The sequence below is a fragment of the Rhea americana genome, unplaced genomic scaffold (genome assembly GCF_003343005.1).
Source record: "Rhea americana isolate MKP2758 unplaced genomic scaffold, rheAme1 scaffold_9, whole genome shotgun sequence".
Classification (NCBI taxonomy): Eukaryota; Metazoa; Chordata; class Aves; order Rheiformes; family Rheidae; genus Rhea; species Rhea americana.
Window position 1 is genome coordinate 4,282,375 of NW_028187088.1, and position 27,471 is coordinate 4,309,845.

Below are 27,471 nucleotides of genomic sequence, written 5' to 3' on the forward strand. Positions count from 1 at the left end.
ACACACACAGAAGACATGGATATCACCATGAATCACCTGATCTAACTTCAAAGTTAGCCCCTGCTTTGAGCAGGAGGTTGGAGCAGATGACATCCAGAGCTCCCTCGCAACCTGTATAATTTTATGCTTCTATTTCTTGCTTATTGTAGATTCAGGATTTGTCTCTCCTGTGTGGTGAATGGAGACTATTAGAAGCGAGAGTAACAAGTCTGGATCCTGCAGATGCTCAGCACACAGCAACCCTTGCTCTGCACACAATGTYATTGAATTCAGCTTGTAGGATTATACTGAAAAGCCAAACAACTGATGAGGGGAAAAGTTGTATCAGAACTCTTTAAATCTCATATTTCAGTTTTGTTATTATTAACAGCTCCTTGTTGTCTAATGATACTTTGTCCAGCACACTATCTCAATCTCTTCAATTCAGGTGAGGGAGATACTGGTATACGTCTTAAAGACCTCTATGAAGAGCTTCCAGCTAAACAGACTKGCATAAGCTTGAAGTCGAAACAAAACAAAAGATTATAGCAAAAACAAATCCTCCCCTCCATTCCCTTCTTTCTTCCTGCTACCTTTCCACCTTATGCTCCAAAACAAGTCCCAATTTCCACATTTTACTACATAGTTTATAGCATCAAAAGATTTAATTGGGTATAAGCCTTTTATTTGAAAATAAAACTCTTACCTGAAGCTACCGGTATGTTACATCCAGCAGCCTTTAGAGCATTAACAGCATCAGCGACTCTAGCAGGATATACACAGATGGCTGCAACAGTAATACCTGCAAGAGCCAGAGTTCACTTTTATATAAAAATATACATACATATATGCATACATACATACATACATTATATATATATATATATATATATATATTTCCCTGTCTTAAGCACTATCTATATTGTGAGCACACGTGCAGTGCTTGCACCTCCCACCTTTGTATTCTCACAAGGACCTTCAACTCCTCTACCCGGGATACCTGCTCAAGCAGTTCAGGTGACTCTCCGTACTGTTACCTCCCTCGTGCTCTCTCCCCTGACCCTGGGAACAAGTTTGCATTAGCAGGAGTTAAAACAGCAAGATTTTTAATCGACAAATTCACTGCTTAACGGTAACACACACAGTTAAGGTGTGTTTTATTAATGATTTACCATGAGAGAAACTGTGCTGCCAAACTCTGTCCGTACTTGCTGGCCAGCCTGAACCCAGCAGTAACTGAGCTCTCCTTATGCTAGCACAGTTCTACTGCATTTCTAGTTAAAAAGCTCAAAGTCTCAGATAATTGGCCTCATATTTAATACTTAAACTATCTTTAGTGTCCACAAATTCAAGCTTAAAAGGATTAATCTTTGTTATTTTATATGTATGGCTAGAAATCAGATTCCCCTTTGGTTTTTACACCATATGACTTCAACCAGTGGACCAATGCCTGTGTAAAACTAAACTATTTCAACAGCAAAAGCATACCCCAAATGCCATCGAGGTCCTTTTTGCTAGATCCGCATAAGGCTAACATGCCAAGACAAGATGATAYTCACTGACACATCAGTGGTTTAGTACACCTGGAAAAATTCAAAAGGGCTGCTCAGATRGGAAGAGGGTTTAACTGATCACGCAGGAGTATACTGTTTTCCTGACAGTCCGAATTTGCTGTGAAGTTGCATCTGGTTCAGTCCTGGGTGTAACRTTTAGCCTTCAGATAGAGCCAATTCAAGCAAGATATTTAGTAATGTCAATGAAAGTTGTACTAATAATTTTTAAGGGCTGTATTCTGCCCACTCAGTCCTGTTAACTCTGCTAAGAGCTCTGTTTGTGTGTGCACCACCTATGCACACATTTATATATACATTCACTATAGGATCAATTCCTTAAAGTAGACTGGGCTGCAAAGATATCTCCCACCTTAATTACTGAAATAAGCAGATGACAGATAATGTTTTCTGAAGGAAAAATATCAAATGCTTAGACAAGTGGAATGCATCTTTTCCAAGAGGCAAAGTGGCAGGCTCTGTAGTTACATGGAAAAACAGCAGSTAACCATGAAATCTAAAGTAGTCACATGAACATCCCTCCCTCCTTCTCCAATTTAGTAAGGACATCAGCAGATTAACAGAATACTCGAACAATTAGTTTCACCCTAGCGCACTGTTATTAAAATACATACACTGAGGTTACACACTTATGGCTTCTGTATCAAATTTGTTCATCATGCATCATAAATTAGAGTGTCTCCCTGAGTCCATGCTTCATTTTGGTTCCCCAAAAGAACAAATTTTTTCTCTATATGTTCTTATATCACCTCAAAGGAATAGGTATTTTGCAGTTAGATCTTTGAATAAGACCACATAGGACCTAGTTTGTTCCCTCAGAATTATTAGTTGTACAGCACTGCCTACTGTAATTGCTTCCATGGCAGAAAGAGGTCATTTTTACACCTGAAGATTGCAAAATACTGAGGAAACGTGGGCATTTTCTCTACACAGTAACAAAAACTAAAACCAACATACCTTTATCATGCATGTCCATGGCTTTCAGTAGATCYTCTCTGATGGGATGCTTAGCTTTGTAACACATTCTGTGAACATTTGAAGGAGTATCATCACCTGAAAGAGTGGTAAGGTCCATGCAGGTGACAGCTTTGAGCAGCCAAGCAGCCTACATAGAGAGTGAAGATAGGAAAACAGTATTTTAGCTTATTTTTCCAAAACCAAAGTGACTTAAAAGTTCTAGGAACCAGAAGCTTGGACATCACTGAGAATCAATTGCATTTTTTAGAAAAAAAAAACGATCTCTAAGTCAGGATATGTATGGGATATAACACGGAAGATATGCAAAGAATGGTTTATGGGAATGACAGAAATTTGTTCATGTCTGAAGCAATATCTAACGGTGGAGAAAGGATTTGGAATCAAAAGTCTATTGTCTCATAACTAAAGGATCAATTCCAATTTTTGGCACATGATTTTTGGTGCAAAAGATAGATACCAAGCAGGACTCTTCCTAAGAACCAGATAGATGTTTTCAGCTGGATAAAGAACAACTCATTTCACATTTACTTCTCCTACAAAACAAAGATAAAGCACCACCTATATGAGCAACACCATTATTATAATATGCTCCCTTCTGTACAGTGCGTCGCTTTCAAAGCTCGTATGCCTGTGAACATATACATATGCTTCCAAAGGAACATTGCTTTGTGACTGCGAATAACCAGATGAAAGTGCACATTAGCAATTTGCACACTTGCATCTGTTTGGAGCCTTGTCCTCCCGTGAGAGCAAAACTTGGAGTCAGCAGGAGGTAAGAACGCAGGCTTCATAAAACTTGGGGTCAAGTCTCCAGTGGTTTCAACCTTCTTTTGTGTGAAACTGGTATAAAAACATCTGTAATTATTTGGTGCAAAACCCAAAGATCTGAAATATTTATCAAAGTGTTTCCAGTGAGTTTTCATTTACAGTGACAGTTGACACCAAAGTTGACATCCCTTAGTGGGCATCTGTTCAACAAGGGAAGAACTTGCAGCAGCTAGGGGGTCTGGTCAGCAAAACAGCATCATGTGGCAACGCCTCCCTGGCCGTTCCACTCCGCGACACGACTTGTCAGTACATGCAAATCTTAACAGGATGCCCAGTCTACAGATCTTTCCCGCTTGGCTGATGGGACTCTTCCTTCCGAGCTTGTTTATATTAGTAAATTAATTACACTGAAATTCRTTTTGGGGTTACTGAACTTCGGTAATGTTAAAAGAATGACTGTTACTGGCCTCTGCTAGTCTGATAAACTTGACTGCTTGTTTCTGACTTCTACTTTTACCCTAAAACACTTTAAAAGGTTTTTCACTGTAAATGGTTTTCAGTTTCTTCTGCTAAATTTTTTTTTTTTATCCTTCACTCGAGGGAATTTTTGTCTCATCTCTTAAGACATGAATCATAAAATCATCAAGACAGATGTAGGAAGAGAGTTCCAAGAACTGGTACAAACTTCATCTTTACAAGGTTTTTTAAAATGTATATTTTGAGCTACAGGCTTGAAATGTTGAATCTGTAGTGTTACTTGCAATCAAACATGCAAAGGTTCAAGCTCATCTCTGTGAAATAAACAGCACATGACTATCCCGCCACGACAGTGTTCAAACAAGGTAAAGAGGCTTCTGAAAATAATCTCTTGGTATTCTTCAAAGTACATCCACACTTGCAACGCTCAATACAGGTGTTACCGCACGGKAAAGAGGAGATGTGTTTGTAATGATGAAACATTTGCTCTACAGCCACGCTGAGGGAGTGACAGCGAATCCCTTTCTTCCAAACCATTCCCTCTTTGTAATCGAAGGCTGAGGCTCTCCATTCCTTTGTTCTTTATATAGTCATTTCTGCCAAATTAAAAGGCCTGTTTTTCACACATGCTACACCTGAAATATCTGAAGATAGCCAAGATTTCGGCTACTGGGATTTTTCAGGATTTTCTCATTGACACTATTTTCCAACCTAGAGCACTGTTAAACTTGGCATTAAGTGACCTTATAWGTGTAAGAAAGTCTTGGGAAATGCTGAACCAGTCTCTAACCTTCCTCAGTTTGGGTCCATTTTTTATTTAATCATAGCATTCATAGCACAGACTCTCAGATTCATGTAACAGGCAAGAAGTAGGATCTTAAACAGTTATACCAAATTATTCCTGAACTGCAGCCACAGCATTTCTGCTTATTGCAAACGTAGCTTTGGCCACCTCAGAACTACGCTAAGCTCAGAAGACCAACTACTTTGAACAATTATTTGAAGAATTCAGTATAATTAACCAAATTTTTCTGTGCCCTATTAATGTTGCAGTTAGGATCGAGCCTCCCTCCTCTCTTTCCTCCCACTCCCAGGTTATCAGTCACCGCCACAAGTAAACAAGCGTGAAGTATCCATCCCTGCTCACTGTGCACTGGGGAGGAATCACACATTTGCTTGTGGAAGAGCTGCTCGGTGAACGTCGAACCAGCTCTCCTTTAGACACCAATTGCAGCCCGCGGCCGAGGCACAGCAACTGGGAGCTCCAGCTCCTGTCCCAGGGCAGTTCCCAGCCCTGGTCCTTGCAGTCCTGCTGAAGGTTGCTGAAGCACGGCAGCTACTCCCATGTCCAGCTCTGCCTGTGGTTTCTCAGTTTCCCGTTCCTGCAGCCRAGGCGGCCGAATCCAGCACAGAGCCATGCTTTTCCTGCTTCATTTCCCAGCCTGGAGGATCAGCTTATTAGCTGACCATATGGGTTTGCATTAAGATCTCTACCTCCAAACTGGAGAAACTGCAGGGACCTTGGGTCAGCTGGGACTTGGGTCAGTCCCAAGGGCAGTACCAGTTAGCAGAGGCTGATGGTAACTTTTAAGACACTGAATATGAGTATTCAATGAATGCAAAACAGAGCATCAAAGAAAAGTTTATTTGGACCACTGGCTTTACCAGTGGCTTACATGAACCTACTTTTCACTAAGACAAACAACCAATCACTTACTGTATCTCAGCAGCTGAGAAGTCACCTCCCTCAACATTAATTTCCTCCCCTAGGCCCATATCTAGCTAAGATGTTCAGTTTTAGGWAGGAAATGGCTGAGCAAAGGAATTACACATGCTAGAGATCTTTAAGTAAAGAACAATTTTCAAGGTTTAGGTCAAACTTGACAGGAACCATGAGCGTATCTTACAACTTCAGAATTATAAAATAAGAGGGCCAGATGCAGAGAAATCTGTCTGGGAAACAGAATAAATGTGGTAGGATAGTAACATACAATTTAATCCACTCATGAATAAAGATGACTTAAATTCATTTGTGGTTTTGCCACTCATGAGTTATAAGGTTTTTAACTTGTTTGGATAAATGCRTCACCTTATTCCATCCCATCACCATCAAATACAAATTATTAAAATAAGACATGGACAGGCACAATCTTTTAAGTGTACATGCATCTTGAACAAAATTCAATACTGCAGCCTAGAGAGSGAGAGTGACTGCTTTAAAAATACAGGAACAGAATGCATAAAAAGAGCACTTACTCGCCAATTACTTTTCACAGTTCTCCGCGTTTGAATTCGTTCTGCATGCCTTAGAACTGCAGGTTGATTCACACGCACGTTTGAGATCCAGCCAAGTTCTGGGGTAGGGGGAAAAAGAAAAAAGAGAAGTCTCAGCTATTTTTGCATTCTTTTAATATACTGTGTGGGACTTCAGAAGAAAGTTGGAGCTCAGTTTGGGCCCTCTGAAGACAGTGTTGTGCTTTCATGTCCTTTTAAGGGCTTGCATGCTTCTCCTCAGTCCAAAATATCACAATAGCCTTAACTTCTGTCAGGGACAGTCTGTGAACTGGGTGTTTCGCACTGTGATGTTTTGTTTGCCATCACAACTGAATTATCTTACCGCTGGTGAGAGATGCTAGATGGCCACTCCTGGAATATAAAGTCTGCTACACATTATAGTAGCTAAAACATACAAAACAGCCTTCTGTCATTGCCCACTGATGTACTTCTTGACTCTAGAGCAAGATAACACTTTTTTCAGTTGCTGCCTGCTCTGCTTGCACCCAGCATACAACAGCATTTTGTGTGCATGTGCGAACTTTTGTCTACAGMAATTGTATCTCACACGGTTTCCAAAACCTCTACAGAGATCCTCATGCAATAAAGCATCCGGGTTGTTATTAGCTGTAGTTAATTTTACTGAATTTGCCAGCAGGGCCCAATTAGCTGCAAGTTTACAACAGCAATTAATTCTGGGGCAATGTATCTGCCCATAATCATGCCTTCCTTAGAGCACTTTCCTTCCTGAACACTCCAGAGGACACAGCGCAACACGTTCAACGTGTGAGTTCATTCAGATGCCCACTGTGGACAGTCTGGCTCTCACTTTCAGTGAGTTTCATTATCCACAAGGAATAATCGAAGAGAAATGGGTCCTAGAAGTCTACTTTTGAAACTGCCCAAAAAGAGAAGCATCAAAACTGGACACCTCTGGAAGAAGCGTAACTGAGWGAAAAAGGAGAACTGAGGGTGCAGGCCTTAAACCTTGAAACTTCTGCTCAGTAGGAGAAATCAAAGGTGTAATTTTGCATGTGATGAACTCAAACTCAAGTCCTCCCGCTCACAGAACATATGAGATAAAAGAACATCTTTACCATCTCTGATATCCCAAAACGTAACTAGCTCTTCTAAATACTAATTATATAACTAAGCTATGAAAATGCTGTGAAGACAACCTCAATGATCATCAACCACCAAACATCAACCAATCACCACCACCAATACCAATCATCAAGTACCAATTAAGGACAGTAWAAGGACACAGGTTCACATGCTACGATATAATAATCCTGAGTGACATAATCACTCAGAGCATCTCATCTCTGGGAGTCTTCTTCGTTACTGTATTAAATATGCAGTTCCTTCAAGCATGCTGATTAGAAAGGTTTAATACTTAAAAGAGTGGGCAGACAAAATCTTAGGGATTCCCAATTTCTTAGGGAAATCTTGTCCCCCCATTATTTCTTCGCACTTTTTTTGTTTTAACAATACATAGAAGTGCAGAGCTAATATACTAGCTAAAGTATGTCTAGACACAAGCTTTTTTTCTAATGAGGCTTTTAAAAGCTCTGGAGAAACCAAGCTAGGCTAAAAATGACATGGTGAAAATGCAGGGTGCAAGGGCACGAAACACAGCTAACTACACCTTATTATCAGTGCAGTAAACCACTTTGCTACTACTTTCTTACTACTACATAGAAGTAACTAATTAGCGCCTGCAGGGACGCACGTTGGCCAAAAGCAGAAAAAGTAAATCAAATAAAGGAAARGCATTAGGAATTTTTAGGATTTCCATCAGGACTTAGTATCAGTCTTATCATAGAGTAAAAAAAGAAAAGGAGGAGCTTGCAAAGTTGCAAACCATCCTAACAGCAAACCCTCTTGAATTCTCTTCACTTGATAAACCACAGACTTATTCATTCTGTCTCAAATGCAAGAAGCTCATCYGACATGTAGAAAGCAGCTGAGAAAAGCTATTGCTATAAAAACTATGGCAAGAACCTCCTTCATTTTTACATTCTTTAATTTCAGTAAATGGAAACCATATAAACACATTTTAAGCACGAGCTAGTGTAATCTTTGCATCCTTTGAAGTCTCTTTACCGTTGAGCCTCGTAAATGATCGGCACAGAGCACGCGTCCCTTCCCACGGGGCCACTGCAAGCTATCATTGACAAAGCCCCTGGAGGAAGAGAATAAATAGAGGGGAGAGAAAAAAAAAGAAAAAAAAAAAAGAAAAGAAACATAAACCCTGTGCAGTGATTCTCCTACTACGTGCCAAGTGTTTAGGTGGGATCATTTGGCCATAACACAATTTATCAAGATAACTTCAGAACTCTTCTGAGTGCCTAGTAACCTTCCAGCCCTTTAGGAAAATCTGATAAAATCAAAGAAAGCACTTGAGGAACTCAGCTTCTAGCTCTCTAATAAAGATCCAGTGGCTTCAGTCACTCTGCTYTAACCTACTATTTCTACATTAGGAAAGACAACAAAGAAATCCAACTAAATAATTAATCTATAAGAGCTAATGCCTTCTGTATAAGAGTTTGGAAGAATCTGAACACAGCCTCCAGTTTGTTAGAAAGGGAAAAATTACTTCTTCTTGATTCTTGGGGCATAAAATTCAATTTATGTGAAAGGAAAAGCAACTTCCCCCATGCACAAGTTAATCCCACATTACTTATTATTTGGAGAGGAGTCACTCTTGTTCACCTTGTGCTGGATTTCGCAAGAAACGTACTATCGGAATTGCCAAAACACAGCAACTCATTAAGGTTTAGTGGCTCACTTTTGTGCTTCAGACCTAAATTTTGGTGAAATACAACAGAATTTGGATCCCTGAGTTTTTCTTGAATGCAGAACACTGAAAAACAACACAGAACTGTTAGAAAAAAAAAAAAAAAAAAAAAAAAAAAAAAAAAAGGACTTCATCCTTGCCATACAATGTAATGTGAGACATTATGTAACTGTAAATTTGTGAAGAAAAATAAAAAATGGTGTAATACAAAGAGCGCACGGTAAGGAAGGACAAAGGTTCTGGTAATAAGCAGCAGCAGATGGAGACTTCTGCATAACACAAATCTTTCATGCAAGCCCACTTCTCTATTAATTAATACAGTGGGCAAGTGAAAACAAATATGTCTCAGCATAATTGTCTCTAAACAGACTTTCAAAGCTTGCCATGGGAGGTCTCAGCAGACCTTTAAATGTGCAGGTCTTTATCCAGAAAAATCAGTCACCATTTCAGCCTTTTTTGCATTAAAAATCAGAACAAAACCATTATTTTAGATAGATCCGGATTCTCCCCCTCCCTTAGGCCCCCAGCTTTATGATTTAGTATCTGGCTAAGAAAACCTATATTTAATTAGGCTCATTAACCTTGCAGTGTGAACACGTCTTTTTTTTTTTTTTTTTTAAATAAGTCATCTGCTAGTCATCTGCATAGTCATGTGGCTTCAGGGATAAAAGTAATTAAAGCAGTTACACTATGTCTAATTAGCCAATATTCTGTAATCACTCTTGAAGTTTACTTTTTCCTCTGAAGACATCTGAAAACCTTTAAAAATCACATTCCAAATCTTACCAGGAAATTCTTCTCTTGCCCCTTGAGGGGCAAGAATCCAAAACCACTAAGCGTTTCCTTAGAAAACAAAAAATAAAACTGTTTCACTACTACAGTTATAGAAATATCTAAAGTACCCAATACCTTCCCCATAAGAGACTAAATTTTTCAGAAGCTTTAAAAAATAATACACACACACACACACACACACACACACATATATATATATATACACACACACACACATATCAGTGGTATCCCTTCAGATGGTGAAACAGAGAGCTGAAGAATGCCTGAGGCCACAGTTTCACAAGCATTTTAAGGCTGTATAAGCCAGCACTCTCCCCAAAAGAAGCTGCCCCCCCCCCGCAACTGTTTTTTCCCTCCTCCGTGCCAGAAGCAGCATGTGGGCTCCCACCCTTACCACAAACACGTGATAAACTGGGTGAGGGAAGCGAGGAAAGCTATTATTCCTGGAGAATCTAATACAAAACTGTGTCCTGAATCTTTAGAGGAAAAATAAGGTATTTGGCTGAAGAAAGGCTGAATCCAACTGGCCACGCAGAGCTGAACGATAGCGCAGAAGACAGAGAAAAGGCTTCAAGACCAGGTCTTGTTAAAGAGTTACATAAAAATACTTACCAACCAAGCTGATTAAGGTTTGGGCTTTGGGGGTCTTTCCTGAGAGAGAAGCCATAATTATTCTCCTATAGTGACTCTTGCTGTAGACCTATTTTATTTTCAGATGTGTCTTTCTTGTATGACAGGTGTTGAGTCTCCAAGTCATCAGCATTCACATCCTCCAAGGCCGACAAAGGCTTGAGCCCTGTACTAGAAATCAGCTCACACCGTCTTGTAACATTAGGGAAATGGCACAATGTGGACCATGATCATGGCGGGCCACTACAACCCCTGGGACACGCTTTTACCTTTTTACCTGAAAACAGAAGCTAGGCACCACGCTGCTACCGCCGGGGGAGCTGGCCATGGTCAGAACCTCAGCAGGTACTGCAAAGTGGGCAAGCCTCGACCCAGATCAAACTACCCTTGGTAGCACAGACTACGATGGTACCTCCTAAAGTGCTTTGAAAGCCGCTGACAAACTGTTTTTTTAGGAAGCAGGTTGCTCCGTGAGCTGCAACCACTGGAGCTTGGTTTCCTGTAGATCTGTGTCCTCTGCCTGTTCCCTCTTTTCTCCTTGCTCCAGAACGCTTTCCTTACTCCAATAACCCAGCTGTCCATCATGGTCCTCACGACCATGGAGTGAGATAGGATACTTATCTGCACAAAGCCCCCCAAAAAAAAGTAATAAAAAAAAMCATGTAATTGCTGAACTGTGCTTGTCCTTCCTTCAATGGATGGACTAATTTGGTCACTCAGCCCCATGACCARTTTCTTACAATTTGTAGGCGGTCTCTTGCCTCTGATATATCTTTCTTTCAAAATTTATTAAAGTTAGCCCCAACAGGTTCAAAACATATTAGAAAGGAAATGGTGAAGAAATACAGCCAAGGTTCACGCATTCCTTCCTTAGGAGAATGGCTAAAAACAGCTATTAATATATTAGAACAGGATTATGCTGTCTTGAACAGAGACGCAACACTTCATTATCTAAATGCCACTTACCAACAGGCTAGCTCTCATATCTAAATGACTTAGAAATATCAACTTTAATTAAAAATATCGGTTGAAACGTAATGAATATATTTCTGGCCCTTCAACTACAGGGGCTGAGCAACGTGGATGGATTTTTATTATTTTTAGCATTCACGAACATACTTTGCAAAACAAGAATAACTAATTATGCATTGCTCAAAGAATATATATATACACATATACATACATGCATACATATATATATATATACACACATACGCACACACACACATATATACATATTTATATATCATATACTCATAGAACAATTTGGCCTGGAAGGGGTAAGAGTAGGTTGCTAGTCCAAYCTCCTTTTCAAAGCAGGCTCAGTCATGAGGCCAGACCAGGTTGCTCAGGGCTTTATCCAGTCGAGTCTTGAAAATCTCCAAGGATGGAGACTGCACAGCCTCTCCGGACAGCCTGACTGTCCCCATGAAGACATTTTTCCTAATAGCCCACCTGAACCTCTCTGCTTCAATTCAAGGCAGTTGTCACTCTTCATCCTGTCACTCACTACTGTGAAGAGCGTGGCTCTGTTTTCTTGATAACCTCCTTATAGATACAGGCAGGATGCTGTTAGGTCTCTTGAAATTGTCTCTTTTCCAGGCTGAACCAGCTCAGCTCCTACAGTCTTCTTATAGGGAAGTGCTTCAGCTCCAACTATCCTGGTGGCCCTCTGCAAAACTCACACCAGTCTGTCCATCTTTCTGGCACTGGGAGGCCCAAAACCGGACACACTATTACATAGGCGCTATAATGAGTGATGAGTAGATGGAGATGATCCCATGACCTACCCTGTGCCCCTGCTCACACAGCCCAGGAGGCTGCTGGTCATCTCTGCTGCCAGAGTCACTGCTGGCTGATGCTCAGCTCGCTGCCCACAATGGTCCCCAAGGCCTCTCCTGTAGAGAGCAGGAGCAGGGCTCCTTCCCAGGAGCAGGGCTCTGCCTTCTGCTTTGCTGAAGTTCATTGGGTTCCTGTTGGCCTGTTCCTCTGGCCTGTCTGGGTCCCTCTCAAATGGCAGCCCCTGCCCTCAAGTGTAGAGACTGGTGCAGCTAATTTAGTGTCATCATTAAACCCTACCAACAAGCACCATTGCCTCCTCCAGCTCACTGAAAACATGCTGAACAGGACTGGTCTCAGGCTAGACTCTGTGTTACTCCACTTGGCAGCAGCCTCTGGTAGGGTATGACGTATAGACCACTACCTTCTCAGGCCAGTGATCCAACCAGGTTTTTACCCATTTAGCTGTCCATCCATCTAGATTGTAACATTTCAACTTGGATGCAAGAATATTGCAAGAAACAGTGTCAAAAGCCTTTCTAAAGTCAAGGTGAACTACATTACTGCCCTCTCATTGTCAACAAATCCAGCCATTTTACTACAGAAGGCAATCAGCTTGGTCAGGCATGATTTACCCTTGGATAAACGGTAAAACTACATGACTGGTAGCCAACTTCATTGTTGATTTGCTGTGTAACCTTGGGTTATTCTTCTGGTCATTCCCTCTTCCTTTCCTCTCCACTCTGTTGCTTAAAGAAAGATTTATATCTAGATGCAAATTCAGGCTCCACATCAAGAAGCTGTGTTATCTGATGGATTTTAAACATCCTCTTTGCCATCTTCCTCCYCTCCCCAAGCTTACTGAGTGTCTGTCTTTCTCCATGACTCCTGAAGCTGTTGCCTCAAAATTCCATCTGCAGGGAAGGGAAAAGCCACGTGGCAAATGTCTGCATCCCTGCAGATAAACCAGATGGGTATGTCACTAGCTTGCACTACAGAACAGGTACTCATTTATGTGTTTTACTATTCCCTTGTGAAGTGGCATTAAAAAGTAGCATCTGATGCTTTACTGAAGAGAGAGAAAACATATGAAGCATCTGGTCCGTTATACTCGAGCGTCCTTGGGAGTAGAATAGGAGAGGCAGACTCCTTTCAGCCCCTGTAGTCATGCTGCTATGGCTGAGTATATGAGAAGGATTCCCCAAACTTTCCACGTGCAATGACAATCTTGTAAAATTTTTCATCCACCTTCTTTACAGGATTCTCAGATGGCGAATATATTAGAACTGCCAATATCTTAGATTAGTTGGCCTCTGACTCGTTCATACAAATGAGTATCTTTTTATCTCCTTTAGAAGCACCTGTTCTTTATTCCAAGGAAACTCCTTATTCTTCTACTGAGGAACAGTGATGTGAAAAAAAGGAAGGATGAATTAAGGAATTTTTATAATAATGTATTTATTTTACTGAAAAAAAAATCACATGGGAAAGCATTATGTGAGGTCTTGGCATTCATGAACAAATAGATGTGGTATCAGAAATTTATGTCATAAATAATGCCATTAGGTAGCAACACAGAAATATTGGATACAGAAAAAAGCATTCAAATGAAACAATGCATATTTAAATAAACGATATTTTACCACTAGGTGTCCCTGTTTGAAAACTCCTGTTACCCTACAGATCGCACCACGAGGTATGGGATAAATCCTCTGAACTACTGTTAAGTGTATTGGCACAAGCCAGCAAAGCCTTCAAAATCTCAAGTCACAGCAGCRGTGTGACTGCTAGCTACCACGGAAGATAGTGTGCAACATGTCTTTTTTGACTACTGCTACCAGGAAAGATACAGCACTTAAAATAAGACACAGCAACTCACTTTAAACAAGATACAGCACTTAAAGAATTTTAGATGTCTGTTTAACGCTAGGGAGGTTCAGTTCYCCCTTTAAATCAGCCAGCAAAGGCCAGCTGGTAGAAACAGTCACAGCAGGGCTCACTTCATGCAAATACTGTCCTGGCCACACAGTTTCCCTATACGGCTTGGGGATAGGTCTACCCTGCACAACCAACCCTGCTCATTTTGTCTGCAACCAAATTTAAGAAGATCATGGGGAGSGGGTGGTAACACATACCTGCGACTAAGCTGAGGGCTTTCCAGGTGACAGAGCTGCAGCCAGAAGAGGCCACTTGGTCCAGCCCTTAAGACATGCATGCCTTCTCTGCTAATAGTCTTGCCCACAGGTTAATGCCAGCTCTTGGGCAGGAGAAGGCTATTTATGGGAGGAAAAAGAGTAACATGTAGGCATTATTTGGGACATCCTCAAAGATTGTTCTAGTAGGCGGGAATAATAATTATATTGTGCTGATCAGCTGCACACTGAATAGTTTTTCTTTCCCCTTGACTGTGGTTGTACAGCAAAATCCAGGCAAATGTTCCAGTACTCACAGGCTTGGCAGCACAGCCTTCCTTACATGTATGCCCATCTACTGCAGGAAAATCTTTTGAAAGGAACTGAACTGCTACAGGCTTATTTGGGTTTCTGGATGGCCCATACATACACAGGTGTTGTAAGACAAAGTTTACAGTAAGATGAGGCTCAACAGGTGCCTACTTTACAGTAACTGGAGTGCATGTGCAAACTTGCATACTGCCTTTTTTTCAGGCACTGTAGTTTTGCCACTACGTTATTAACATGTCTGCGTCAGCAAAAAGACACTCTTCAGATGATTATAGTTGAAAGAAACTTCCCTGCCTCTGCAAACAGCCCTAGGAGAAGCACAGCAGAGTAACTCAACAGGAGTTACATGTCAGCCATTTTAGAGGAGAGAGAGAGTCAACTTTTAGCTGTGCACAGCCTTATCATCCATCTAAACTGCATATTAACTCTGTAAAAATGCATGAGCTCGTGCCAGAGAAAGGTGTATAACCACGTGACACTGTGCTGCGTGATCTCCTGAACTCTGCTCGCGCAGCCTCGGAGTCCTCAGCGTTGCTGGGTCAGCTGTCAGCAGCCTCCTGCTTTCCCTAGCGCTGTCCCTGTATCTCCTCCACTGAATTTGCATCTGCTTGTGTTGATCCAAACYATCATGCCCCTCAAGGACGGATAATCAAGAGCTGACGGTAAAAAAGCAAATCACCTTAATTCAATCCACTGCTGCAATGGGATTTTACTGCACAGAAAGGTCTGAAAGCTCTAGCCATGTCCCTTTCCCACCTCCAGCAACAAGCACAACACAACCTCCAAACAGGAAACAGCAAAGAAAACTTGTATTGGCTGGATATTCACCTTATCTATGTTACAGTGTCCTTTCTGGCCTGGAGAATACCCGCAAGACTCTCAAAAACCCTAACCTTCAGAGAGGAAGTAACAGAAGAGAATAATAAGGAAAGGTAACGCCCTGAGTTTGCAAATCATAATCCAATTAATTAATGATAAAAAAAATGTTTTGAATCCTTTGGGAGAGAGGAAAAGAGATGGGGGGGAGGGTTTATCCAGTCYGAATCTGAGATGCAAGAGAGGACCCGACGCAATTCTGTGGTACTATTGGTGTGGCTACAGATGCTTGAACATTGCAGCACTGCCCGTCCTGTGAGCTCATGCCATTATTTTGCAAGGTTGATCCATTCAAAGCCCCAGCGTCTGCRGTCAAGGCATTATATATGAGAAAACCATCACTTCTGTTTAACCAAAAGAATCAAAAGGAAAGCAAGCCTCCTGCAGGCCTCCTGGTTGAAAAGAAAGCCCGAAGAATCTGTCATAAGTGTATTTTAAAGGGCCCAGAGAAATTCTGTTTGTAATTTGACCTTTAAGAAAAAKGAGCAGTACTTTCAAGATTTTGCAGAAACTTGACTCATACTTTTTAAATACTGATGATTTACAGAATGCATTCAGAGGACGTGATTAGAAACCACGGTAACAAACCGCTTTGATTTGCCCATCTGTGGTGCTCTCCAGGTGCATTTAACCAAGAGTGTGTGTGCAGGGGGGGGAAATCTCGCACCACCGAGAAAGCACATAAAGGCGGGGTCAGTCACGGAGAAAGAAAGACACCCAGGCAGGAGGTGCAAAGCTCCCCTGTCACCCCGCGCAGGAAGGACCCCGGCAGGCGGCGGAAACCCGCCGCCGTGGGCTCCGCAGCCGCTCGGGCAGCAAAGCCTCCCGCTGCCGCGCCGCGGCGGCGGCGCCCCCGGAGCCGGGCCGGCCCGGCCGCGCCGCTTACCGAGCCCGGTGCCCGCGTTTCTGGCCGCCATCGCGCCGCGGAGCCGGCCGCTCCCCGCCCCCGCGGGGCGGCCCAGGCCCCCGCCGCAGCCACGCCTCCCCCCGCCCCCCTTTTTAAAAGCGGTGCAGGCAGAGGTCCTGACACCACCCCCAGCGGTTATCCTCACCGTAAGGATACTATCCTTATTGTAAGGATAACAAACTAGCGCCCAGCCTGCTTGTGAGCTCCCCTGGAACGGGAAGGAAGCTCAAACGCAGCTCTGTGAAAATATCAGCCTTGTAGAGCTTTCCCATAGTACTTRCAAAATGAAAATTAACGGAGATAGTGGCAGCTTCCTGGCCTTTTTTTTTTCTCAAGTATGCAATAAGGCAAACTTGCATCAAACATTAAGTGCTTCTTATATAAATGAAACGAAGATCTAGTAACCTTAGACCTGCTCCCTCAGGCCTAGCAAAGGCACTTCTCAAACTTGCGGCAGCATCATGTAAAGCAGCATAAGGACCACAGCTCTGACACTTGAGGAGGTTATTCCAGACTTCCCTAAGAAAATGAGGAGCAAATAAGTTCCACCAGGAGCAGGGGGGTGGGGGGAGATTTTTTTTTTCCTTTTTTTAAACACATTCCTCAGCTTGTAAAGTGAAAAGTTGTTGGTGTGAAGTACTAAATTTGGAATTCTCATGAGCCTTTATAGAATTAAAGAAAACACWGAAACACAATCAGCTACAAGGAAATCACAAGCCTCAATTTACTTTTACTTTCGTCACAAAATTCAAACACCTATCTCCAAACTAAGTTTTGGAGTTCAGTCAGTGAAATTAAGTTATTCTTAATACTAACATTGGACTTACAGAAATCAAGATGCATTGCATCATTCTTTATTTGCCTTTATATTATTCTGTTTGTTTTCAAAYTTTAAGTTACACTTTTCTTCTAAGCTGATGGATAGTATTATTAACTCCTTTGGGGAAAATCCAAAGAGAATATTACGGATAAACCTGAATGTGAATAAAATAGAGGGTACATGAATAACTTAAGAGATTTACATGGCAAAACTAGGCAAATTATAGGAATAGCTTTTAGTCTCCTGAATGTTAAGGCTTCAGTATTACTCCTTCTAACATTCCTTCTGAATTTTGCTTAGCTACTTTTTCTCCTTTCTGTATACAGTGCATTTAATAAACTTTTCAGTGTAATATCAAAGGAAGTGACAAGTGGAAGAATGGCAATATTTTCTTTAATGAAGAAAATATGATGTATAATCTCAAAAGAGCAACTTTTTAGCCAGTCCAGAGGACTAAACCCAAGCTTTGTACAGATTCATAGCCAACCTCTGGTATTTTCATGTACAACCAAGTGTTTCAGGCAGTATGTTTAGTTCAGGAATTTTCAAGGTTTTTGATTTTAGAGATTCAGTCTTACATTCAAACTTTAAAGAATAAAAAGACAAGGCTTATGTATCAAGGAACTTGCCACTTGCTGTACCAACACTAAAACATTCTTATTGCTTTCCCTCTTTGTTTAGTGTACACACAMAAAAAAACCCTCAGTAGATGCTAGAAAGGATTATGCAGTAACTTGGTTGCTTTTCTATTCCACGAGCCCAAGGCTAAACTTTAAGACAGAAGTTTCAAGAGGCATTTTATTCAGACAACTGAAAACAGTTAAATGTTCATAAGCAGTGTACAATGAAACAAAACCCGAATCATATACTTTAGTACATAATCCCTTCTTTACAACTAAAGCCAAATCTTCCAACTTTCAAGAAAAAATAAAGAAAATGGGTAAAAGCCATTATACCTTCTCAGTAATAAAGAAAACACACTACAATGAGTCTAATTGAAATTGGAGAGACTGTATCTTGGCTTGCACGCTTCATTCAAAAGACAGTAGGCAGCTATGCTAAGAAGATAGCAAAACTCTACTACTTGTCTTTTTTGGGGGGGGGATACTCAGTTCTCTTACAGACAACACCTAGCCAGTTCCAACGCATTCTCATCAATTACTGCCCATCTTTGCCTTAGGTAGAGAGTGCACTCTGGAAGGCTGCTGCTTATCACCATTCACTTGATTTAGTCTCATATGTCCGTATGTTGCATAACAGTTGTGATACTCAGGCCTTAACTTCAGGAGTTGAGCTGTACATTGAATCTGAGTTTTCAGAGGCAACATCTTCTGCAATTAAATAAAAAAAAGGGCGTTACTTCACCTTAGATATATAAACAAAAGGAATGTTGAAGGGATTCTTTTATGGTAAAGATAAATTCAGACTTTTCTTCACTTAATTCAATTCAGTTATTCTACCAAATCTGCTTGGACAGTCTGCAAGATTACATAGCTTATCACTAGTCTGACACCTCCCACACAGTTTCTTTCAGGAAAACGCAGTCAAAGATTATGTGAGAAGAGCAAAAAATACCAGAAGGTCCTTGGGAAAAACTAACTCTTCTGTACTAAGGAATGCTACTGTCTTTACTGATCTTTTAACAGTTAGCCAATTTGAAGYTGGCAGTTCAGGGATTACCTAATTCCTCTTCTGCAGTTCCTGGAAGGGTGGTCCTTGCTTTTGCTGCTTCTGCATTCTCCTCTTCTGTAGGAAGTAAAAAAAGAGTTAGTATCTTCAGTTGACTCCCCCCACAGCCATCTCTGCACCTAAATCAGAAAATAAAGCTTTCACTTATTCATTTAGGACTGAAGAGAGATGAGTTGGATAAGAAATTCCATTTACAAATACCCGCTTGCAGTTTTTTTCTAGGAACTTTTCTATTTTCTTTCCCCCMAAAAATTGGGGAACACCAGAGTGCATACAAAATAGATTAACTTATCTGCACTTTTTTTCTAGAGACTTTTATATCCATAAGTATTTATAAAATTGAGATTTCGTATTTCTTGCTCTGTAACATCAAAATGCTTAAATATCTGCAACAGGTCTGTATTCAGTAAGCTTACAAGTTTGATTACAGAATTGATTAACTGACAGCCACAGAACCAAATCCTTATATGCATCACACAAGAGTGGGTGTTCAGACAGTACAGACGCTGTAGGAAATTCAGATGTTCATCATTTATACTATTTCTGCCAGACATTATCATGTAAAAAAATTATTTTTTTAAACAACTTTCAAAAGTGCATATGAAGCAGCCAAGTCTCACCAGGAAAATATGGACATACTTACCAGGAACTACACATTTCCAAAGACCATAGGTTTTCCCTACTGTTGTCTGCCACAGCCTTAGTGTACCATCCTCGGAGCCACTGGCATATAACTCTCCATCAGGGCTAAATCTCACACAGTGAATGGGACCAAAGTGTCCTTTGTAAGATTCTAGAAGAGAATATATTGGTATCATTTTCAAATTGTATTCTACACATGAAATTAGTACAGTAAAAATTAATCGGAAGAGGAAGAAAATATTGTTGGGAGGCACTTTTCCAATATAAACTTTATTTTACATCAGAAGTAAAATATTAATTGGTATCTCAGTGAGGTCTAATTTAGGTAACATAATAGTAATTTATTAATTCTACAAAACAGGTGCTTATTTACTCTAGACAAAACTAAAAAGCCAGCAGTACAAAATTTTAAGTGAGAATAGGACCAACTAACAAACTTAAATTCTCTCCCATCCTCCCTCCAAGATTACACTTTTTATGAAAGTAAGTGGTTATGACTCATTAGACATATCTGCTGAAGGCTACGCTACAACATTTAAGCGGCATATAGCTTGCCACTACAGCAATACTGAATAGTTCAACTTTTTTGTGTTTTGATAGCTGTTGTTTACAGCAGGCTTTAAYTGGTTCTAAATAACATTAGGTGTACTGAGAAAATACAAACACTTAACTGACAACATAACTATTTGCTTACACTGTTTGCTATACTAAGACCTTAAGTGCGACAGTTTCATCTACTTGAATGTTCTTAAACTAACTTCCAAATTCATTTCTGATTACAGAAGACAAACATACCTAATTCTTCTCCTGTATTATAGTCATATTTATAGAGTTTAAAATCTTCACCACCTGCAACCAGACATTCTTTTTCAGGGTGAAGTGATGCAGAATTGATTGTAGCAGGAGCTTCAAATGATTTAATCTGCTCTAGACTGAAAGAGAAGTTTGTTAATGAGATTTTAAAAAAAAAAAAAAGTCCTGAAAACAAACAAAGTTTGATTCTACAAATCACAACTGCTTTTAAGAAAAAACAGAACACACCCACCTACCGTTTCTGAAACAAGTTTTAGTATTTGCAAGTGGAGCTTATCAAGTTAGAAACATAAAGATTATTCAAAATAGAAATCTCACACATTTAGAACTACTTTCTGGAATCTGCTTACGTGCATAACTCACTTCCTTAAGATATCATAGAGACAAATTAATAACTAGTTCTCCGAAAAGCACTAAACTGAACCCTGGATGAAACAACAATTAACCACAACAACAATTAGTATGAATTATAACAGCAGATAATATATATACAGTCTAGCATTTTACAGACAGAGATCATCATTTTTAGAAAGGAGTAGATGTATTGCACTTTACATCTGACTGGACAGCAAAGATATCCACTGATGCCAATTCTGGTCACTCAGTAATTTGGTATTGTACAGCCAACTTTACCAAGATAACCAAACCTATTAATCAACCTACAAAAATGCTCAGCTTTAGACTCACGTTTCTGCACTATGAAAAGCAATGGTCTTCCCATAGGTTATCACAAGTATCTGTCCTTCTGGAACATACTCCATGCTGCTCACAGACATTGTAACATTTAATGCCTTTACTTCAGTCATGGTATTCCGGTCCCAGAGACTAGAAAGAAATGAGACTCAGATTACTTCCACAAATCAAGCAGTTCTCACTCCCATCCATGGAAAGCTTTGGATTAAAAAAAAGCCACTCAATAAAGAACTTCATTTGATTCCATAGGTATGTTTGATGTTCAGTGGCATTCTTACCTTAAACTTTTGCCCAGCAGAAAATTAAAACATGCTTACATTAAAATACTGCTACTTTTGAAACTCAACACAACAACTTTAAATGGCATACATACCTTTAAACTATTCAAAGATTCCTTAGAGATTAAAAAATTTCTTTCAAGCCTCCTAAGCAATATAGCTTTCTAAAAGCAAGGTTTGAAAATCCCATTCTGCCTCTTAATCTCGAAAGTAAAAGAGGTACCAATGCCAATTTATACACAGAATACAGTTTCATTTAGTGCAATTCAGTTTTCTATCTAGGGATGCAATAGCTATGTAAACAGAAAGCAAATGGAATTTGTTTTATTAYGACAAATAATAAGTTTCATTCATTACAGGACCACTACATTTCTATCTCTAAGATTCAGAGAGGGAAAAAAAGCAAACAAACAAAAAAACCCMGACAATACAAGGCTCTTGTCCATCTTGAGCACTGGGAAACTGGAAAGAATTATTGCTGAAGAGACTGCAGGAATATGGCACCAGTGTCTTAAATCCCCCTCTTCTGCAAATTAGAAAGCCACACTATTTCTCTCTGCTCCGTGCATAAATAAAAGAATTGAGAGACATCTAGGCATCATATCATACTGGCTATAGTAGCCAGAAAGCTGAGGAATCAGAAAGGTACTTCTCCCATCTTTTCTGGGCAGCTTTGTCTGAGGAATGGTCTTTGTTGATCAATCTCCCCAGCACCCAGATTTGTCTAGATTTCAGCTCATCTCCTAACAATTGGGCATAAAGTAAACAAAACACCATGAATGGCATTAGCCCTTTTATACAAACATTAAAGCCTACTCAACTTATCAGCATGGCAGAGAATTCAAGAGTCAAACCATGCCAATAGTGCACCATTTTCCTCAGTACTSTCCCTAGTCTTTCACCTCAGCTTCTGGCTAGTCCTTGCGTTGTGCGTCTTTGAAGCTCATGGAAACCAAAGGCAGCTACAGCTCTGCACAAAGCATATTCACAAAATCTCATCTATAAATTGTTCTTCTCTAGGTTTACAAAAGCTATGCATTCATTTATTGCAACTATGAAGTTCACAAAAAGGTCTCCTCTTCTGAGGACATCCAAAGTTAATACGATGAGCATGAACTATTAGATAGCAGCAAGTTATTCTAGGAAGTTACTCTGTTGCTACAAGATTGTGGGGTAGATTAAAATTGTTACAAGATCAAAATGCCCAACAGCATAACAGAACTATAATAATCTAGAATCAAATAACTGACTTTGTTTCTTTTATAGAAAGAGATAATGATATTCTGACATAGATTATTATTAAAAAAAATACATAAATCCAACAGTGAGCTTCTTCAAAAAACTAAAAGTTACTATTTCTTACCGGACAGTTTTATCATCAGCTGAAAGAATCTGTTTGTCATCACTGCTCCATAAAGCCTTTTTAATGCCAGAAGTATGCCCGCTGATAACCTGAGGTTCTTAAATTCAAAGCAATTATTTTAGTATACATAAGAAAATAATGCTATACAGCATTTCAAGAGCTCTGTTATTCTACATGGATTTCCATTTGCCAATGGAAAGTTACTTCAAGCACTATTAATGGATTTAATTCCATGAACAGGATAAATGTAGATTAAATTCAAAGAATCAGATAAACAAAAAGCTTCACTAGTTTAACAGTCTTCTCTATCTCAATATCAATCACTAGTTCACTATCAATATGAATTTTAGTACTCTTAAATATACAGAAACTTGTCTCTATTGTCAGGCATCTTAATTTTAAATGGAGCCATTCTTAATAGATTTGTGTTGAACTGAAATACGCTATCCTTGAAGATTCGTGAGATCTTATGCCTCAAAATGTTTTACTTTTGAAGTTCTAACTCATTTGTGAACAGATAAGCTAAAAATATTAGACTTCATATTATCTTACTATAGTAAAAGGTTACATACACCATCTGTGTGAAACAATCCTGAATTTTGTCCTTTGTAATTCATAATACAAAGTAGATCTGAAAGTTCTGAAAAATTTCAGAACTGTAATTCTTGAAAACAAGAATCTGTTATAAAAGCAGACTCACCTGCTTCTGGCTTACTCAAATCATAGATGCGCAACAATTTATCCTGTCCACCTGTTAACAGATAATCACTATCCTGAAACAGAAGTTATGAAGAGTCAGCGCTACTTTGAATTGAAACATCAGCTTTCATCCATGAGTCTTAAAATAAGTTCTTTCTCTCAGCCTAACACACTTATTACATTTATACTTACTACATTTGAATTATGACCTTAAAAAGATGAAAATGGTATGGTAGAATATTTGCCTGCTACACACATACGCACATAAAAAGAAGAAAAACAGCAAATACCAAAATACATCCAAGTGCTTATTTCTCTGGCAATTAAGTTGCAAATTTTTTCATACCTGTGTAAAATCCACACTTTTGACAATGTGCTTGTGAGCCAATGTGAGTAGCTCATCCCCTGACACAGCATCCCACACTTTGCTAAATAAATGACAAGAGAAAACAYTTAAATTTCAGTAGCACTGAGACAAACCAACTTGGAAGTCAGATTAGCTTGCAAACAATCTTTCTAGACACCCTTGAAACACTTTATCATAAGTAATAACTGTGTCAATAAGAGTACTTTAAATGCTTTTAATAATCYTTCCTTTTTCTTTACCCCTCTCCTTCAGGATAATAAAGAATTATTACTATTTTAAAGACAGACAGGTGTAGCTTTCTGCTGTGACTTAATATAAAATGCCCTGTACTAACAGGAGTCATAGTGCCAAATATTTATACACAACAGACAGTAAAAGAAAAAAAAAAGTTTTTTAAAAGAGTTTTCTGGACTACTCTGTATGTTTAAAACCATAAAATGGTAGCTATTACGAATTCTACAGTGCTTTGAAAAGTTTGGTGTTTCGAGCTTATCTGCCCCATCTATGGGCAACAGAAAATAAGTAATAAGAAGTGGCTAACCAGAAGGAGCAAAATAAAAAAGTACTATTTCAACTCCAATTTGATCACCCTGCAGTGCTACAGATAAGACAGTAAACTACTATGCTAATTAAGTATTGTGATCAAGTGCAATCACAGTTGTCCAACACGACAAAATTAACTGTAGCTACTTTTCAGAACCTAAAGTTCTAGGTCTTAATTTAGCTATCCATAAACAAACTTAATAATTTACTATAGAAAAACAGATAAACCAGTAACTTACACAACAAATATATGCCACAAAAAATATCATTGATTATAATCAAAACAGAGACTTCAAAATCACTTACGCTGTAAAATCAGCTGCTGCTGTAGCTGCTTTAGTGGCATCCTTGTTCAAAGTAGCACCCCAAACAGCACCTTTATGACCTAGAAATGTTCCAATCCAGTCTCCTGTGTCGCCTTGACGTAGCATAGGCTTACCATCTTCACAAAAACAAAACCAATGTTCAGATAGTGTTGTCAAAAAAATGAAACTATTTTAGGAAGATGTCTTTATACAAACATGGAACAAAACAAAACAAAACAATTGTCACCAAACATCTCCCTCTGGGGAAACGCCACATATTTTATGATGCTGTTTTTTGAAAGAGAGTTTAGCTAAAAAGCTTAGATATTCAGCTGCACCTACTGTGAACATCTAAAATTCTACATAGACCTTAAAATACTATACAAATAATATGATTTATAGTATAAAATACATTTTTTGTTGGGTTTGTTTTTAAGGGGGAAGAGGGATAGAGAAGGAGAAAGGAGCATTTAGCTTTAATTTTACTGCAGTCTTACTCTACAGGCAGAAGAGCTCTTTTGTTTTTAGAACAAAATTTTCAGASTAATATCGCTCAATTTATGCCTATATGTTCAAAAATATAGAGAGAAAAGTTGTAAAAATTAAATGGAATTAGAAAGCCTTTCCTACAATTATTTTCTTTTAGAAAGGTATTAAAAAAAAAAAAGTTGCTCCCATGAGAAGAAAGCAAGCTGAACATGAAGCACTCCGAGGCAGGGAGGGAGATTCTTTTAAATTCATGAATACGTACATAAGATTAATATGTGCATGTGTTAAGTCAAAATGCTATTCTCATAATGAGTAAAGAAAGTTCTCATGCAAAAGGAAAGTGACATCACCATTCTACATGCACCATGATAGCCACCTTGAGTTAAAAAAAAAAAAGAAGAAGAAGAACTCAATTTAAAACATATAGTATGCGCAGGCAGAGGGTAAAAATGGACCGGTTTAGAAACAGAACTTTTCACAGAGCTTTGCTTATTTGGACCCGAATTGAATAAACTCTTAAAGTGCAGGGGTTAATTAGATAATTAAACATCACATCCAGCTGTCAGGGCTCTTTCTCCTTTGATAAGGCTGGAACTGGGTATTGCTGTCACAGCACCAGCACCCCACTGGGTGAACAAGGCACGCCAGCCAGACCATCGCCGCTAATACCGGCCGCTCGGCCCACCTAACGCGGCCTCCTCCCCACACTCCCAAGCAGCGGCCCCCGCAAGAAGGCGCCCAGGACGCAGGACACGCTCCCCCTCCTCTACACACACGGAGGCCGGGGACGAGGGCGGGCCGGGGCCACCCCCGCCTCACCTGCCCGCCCGCCCGGCCGGCGCCGGCCGCGGAGGCTGAACAAAGAGGCTGCCGGCCGGGGCGCTCCCCGCCCGCCGGGGGGCGCTCCTCCGCCCCCTCCCCCGGCGGCGGGGCCTCACCCTTGCAGGCGCTGATGAGGAAGTAGCCGTAAGGGGTGATGCCGCTGAAGGCCAGGTCCACCACGGGCCGCGTGTGCCCCGAGCACGTCAGCGGGGTCTGTCTCATCGCCATGGCGGCGGCGACGGCGGCAGTTGGGCGCGCGGGACGGCGGTTGGGCGCGCGGCGAGGTGGGAGGGGGGGGGCGAGGGGAAGCGCGCGCGCGCGCGCACGCAGGGCAGGGACACGAGCCCCCTCCGGCCGGGCAGGAAACGGCGACCGGGGCGGCGGGGGAAGTGACGCCGCGGAACCGCTTCGCACCGGAAKCTACGTAGACAGGGGGCGGGACCGGAAGAGGCGGGGTGTGGAGGGGGGCGCGGTGGCGTCCGTTGCGGCGGTTCCGGGTTGTGGTCTGCGTCCTGTTACAGTTCGTCAGCTGCGCTCGCAGCGCTGCTCCTCTGCTCTGCTCGGACTCCCCGCAGCAGCGGATCAGCCCTGCCGAAAGCAGGCGCGTCCTTTCCGCCGTTGGGCTCCATCCCAACATGGCCGGCTGCAGGGCCACGTCGGCCTTGCCCGCGAAGGAGGCGGTTGGAGGGGGGGGGCACTGAAAGTGAGGAGCCTGGCGTACATAGCAGTGCTCGTCTGGCTGCGCGTAAAGCCCAGGGCAGCCGTGCTGGTGGGGTTGTTCCCCCAAGAGGCATCCAGAGGTGGCCTCTGAAGCTGGAGGAGCCCCAAAGCATGAGGAGGGGTGTTTCTCTTCTGTCTACAGACTGAAAGTTGGACTAGCACAGCGCTGTACCCATCCCTGGCGGGACCACGTAGGCTGTCGCTCATTCTGTTTTTAAAGTGTTAAAATTAGGAGAAACATTTGCGTTGTTAACAGGTCATTGAAGACACCTTAAATCTTTCACTCTTTCTATTTAAAGGATAGGCAATGTATTTCAATTTCCAACCTTCTTGTGTTCCAGCTTCTGTGAGTTCTCACACAATTGCTGATGGTTTTGTAATTTCATGACTTAAACATGCTGTCACTGTAACTGACGTTCCCATTTTTTCCATATGCAGCCACAGTTTCCCAGTTTTTCAACATTGTTGACRTTTTCTGGACTTTTCTTGACAGTGGTGTCACTATCTCACTGTGTTTTCTCGCACACCAGTAGCTTGCTMTAGGAAGCCCTAGGCTACAGGTTATATTCACGAGGAGTTCAAATGCATCCTTAAAATCTTTTAAAGTAAAACTAAAAGTTATATTCAAATATAATCSCTAAATACATGTTTCCCTTGATAAAACTGGTTGTGACTGAGGAAGATTCTATATTGTAGCCAGTTGTTGGAAATACTTTGGGAGAGCTTAATGTACATAATATTTTATTGAGCGGAATAGCTAAAACTATGCAAGAATCAAACATAATTTTATTGTACTTTGTGTTACAACAGTTTCCAAAATGTTTGTTGTGGTAGGTTACTCTTAGCATTCTTAACGTCGTGTGTGTTCTAGGTTTTTGCTACTCCGTGTCATTTTTTTTCTTCATCCAGAGCTATATTTCTTGTTGGGACTT

The 27,471-nt window shown here is 40.6% G+C and overlaps 2 protein-coding genes across 4 annotated transcripts in view; both read right to left on the reverse strand.

Moving 5' to 3' along the window:
• Positions 1-16,344, reverse strand: part of DERA (deoxyribose-phosphate aldolase) — a 52,211-nt gene extending 35,867 nt beyond the window's left edge. For 2 of the 3 annotated variants that reach the window (XM_085324029.1, XM_085324028.1), the window contains exons 1-4: positions 16,276-16,344; positions 6,030-6,127; positions 2,508-2,655; positions 686-781 (exon numbers count right to left, since the gene is read on the reverse strand). In XM_085324029.1, the coding sequence (XP_085180155.1) occupies positions 686-781; positions 2,508-2,655; positions 6,030-6,127; positions 16,276-16,306 (373 nt within the window). In that variant the 5' untranslated portion in view covers positions 16,307-16,344. Of the gene's footprint in view, positions 1-685; positions 782-2,507; positions 2,656-6,029; positions 6,128-14,186; positions 14,325-16,275 lie in introns of all 3 variants that reach the window. The other variant, XM_085324030.1, reaches the window with a different exon arrangement.
• Positions 16,345-17,492: 1,148 nt separating this feature from the next.
• STRAP (serine/threonine kinase receptor associated protein) lies at positions 17,493-26,225 on the reverse strand. The gene is made up of 10 exons (XM_085323990.1): positions 25,936-26,225; positions 24,510-24,645; positions 23,640-23,721; positions 23,295-23,367; positions 22,595-22,691; positions 20,948-21,085; positions 20,243-20,379; positions 19,449-19,598; positions 18,797-18,862; positions 17,493-18,447 (listed from the first exon to the last, which is right to left on the reverse strand). Exons 1-10 carry the CDS (start codon positions 26,045-26,047, stop codon positions 18,386-18,388), a joined length of 1,053 nt encoding a protein of 350 aa, XP_085180116.1. The 5' UTR covers positions 26,048-26,225; the 3' UTR covers positions 17,493-18,385.
• Between the last annotated feature and the right edge of the window lie 1,246 nt (positions 26,226-27,471).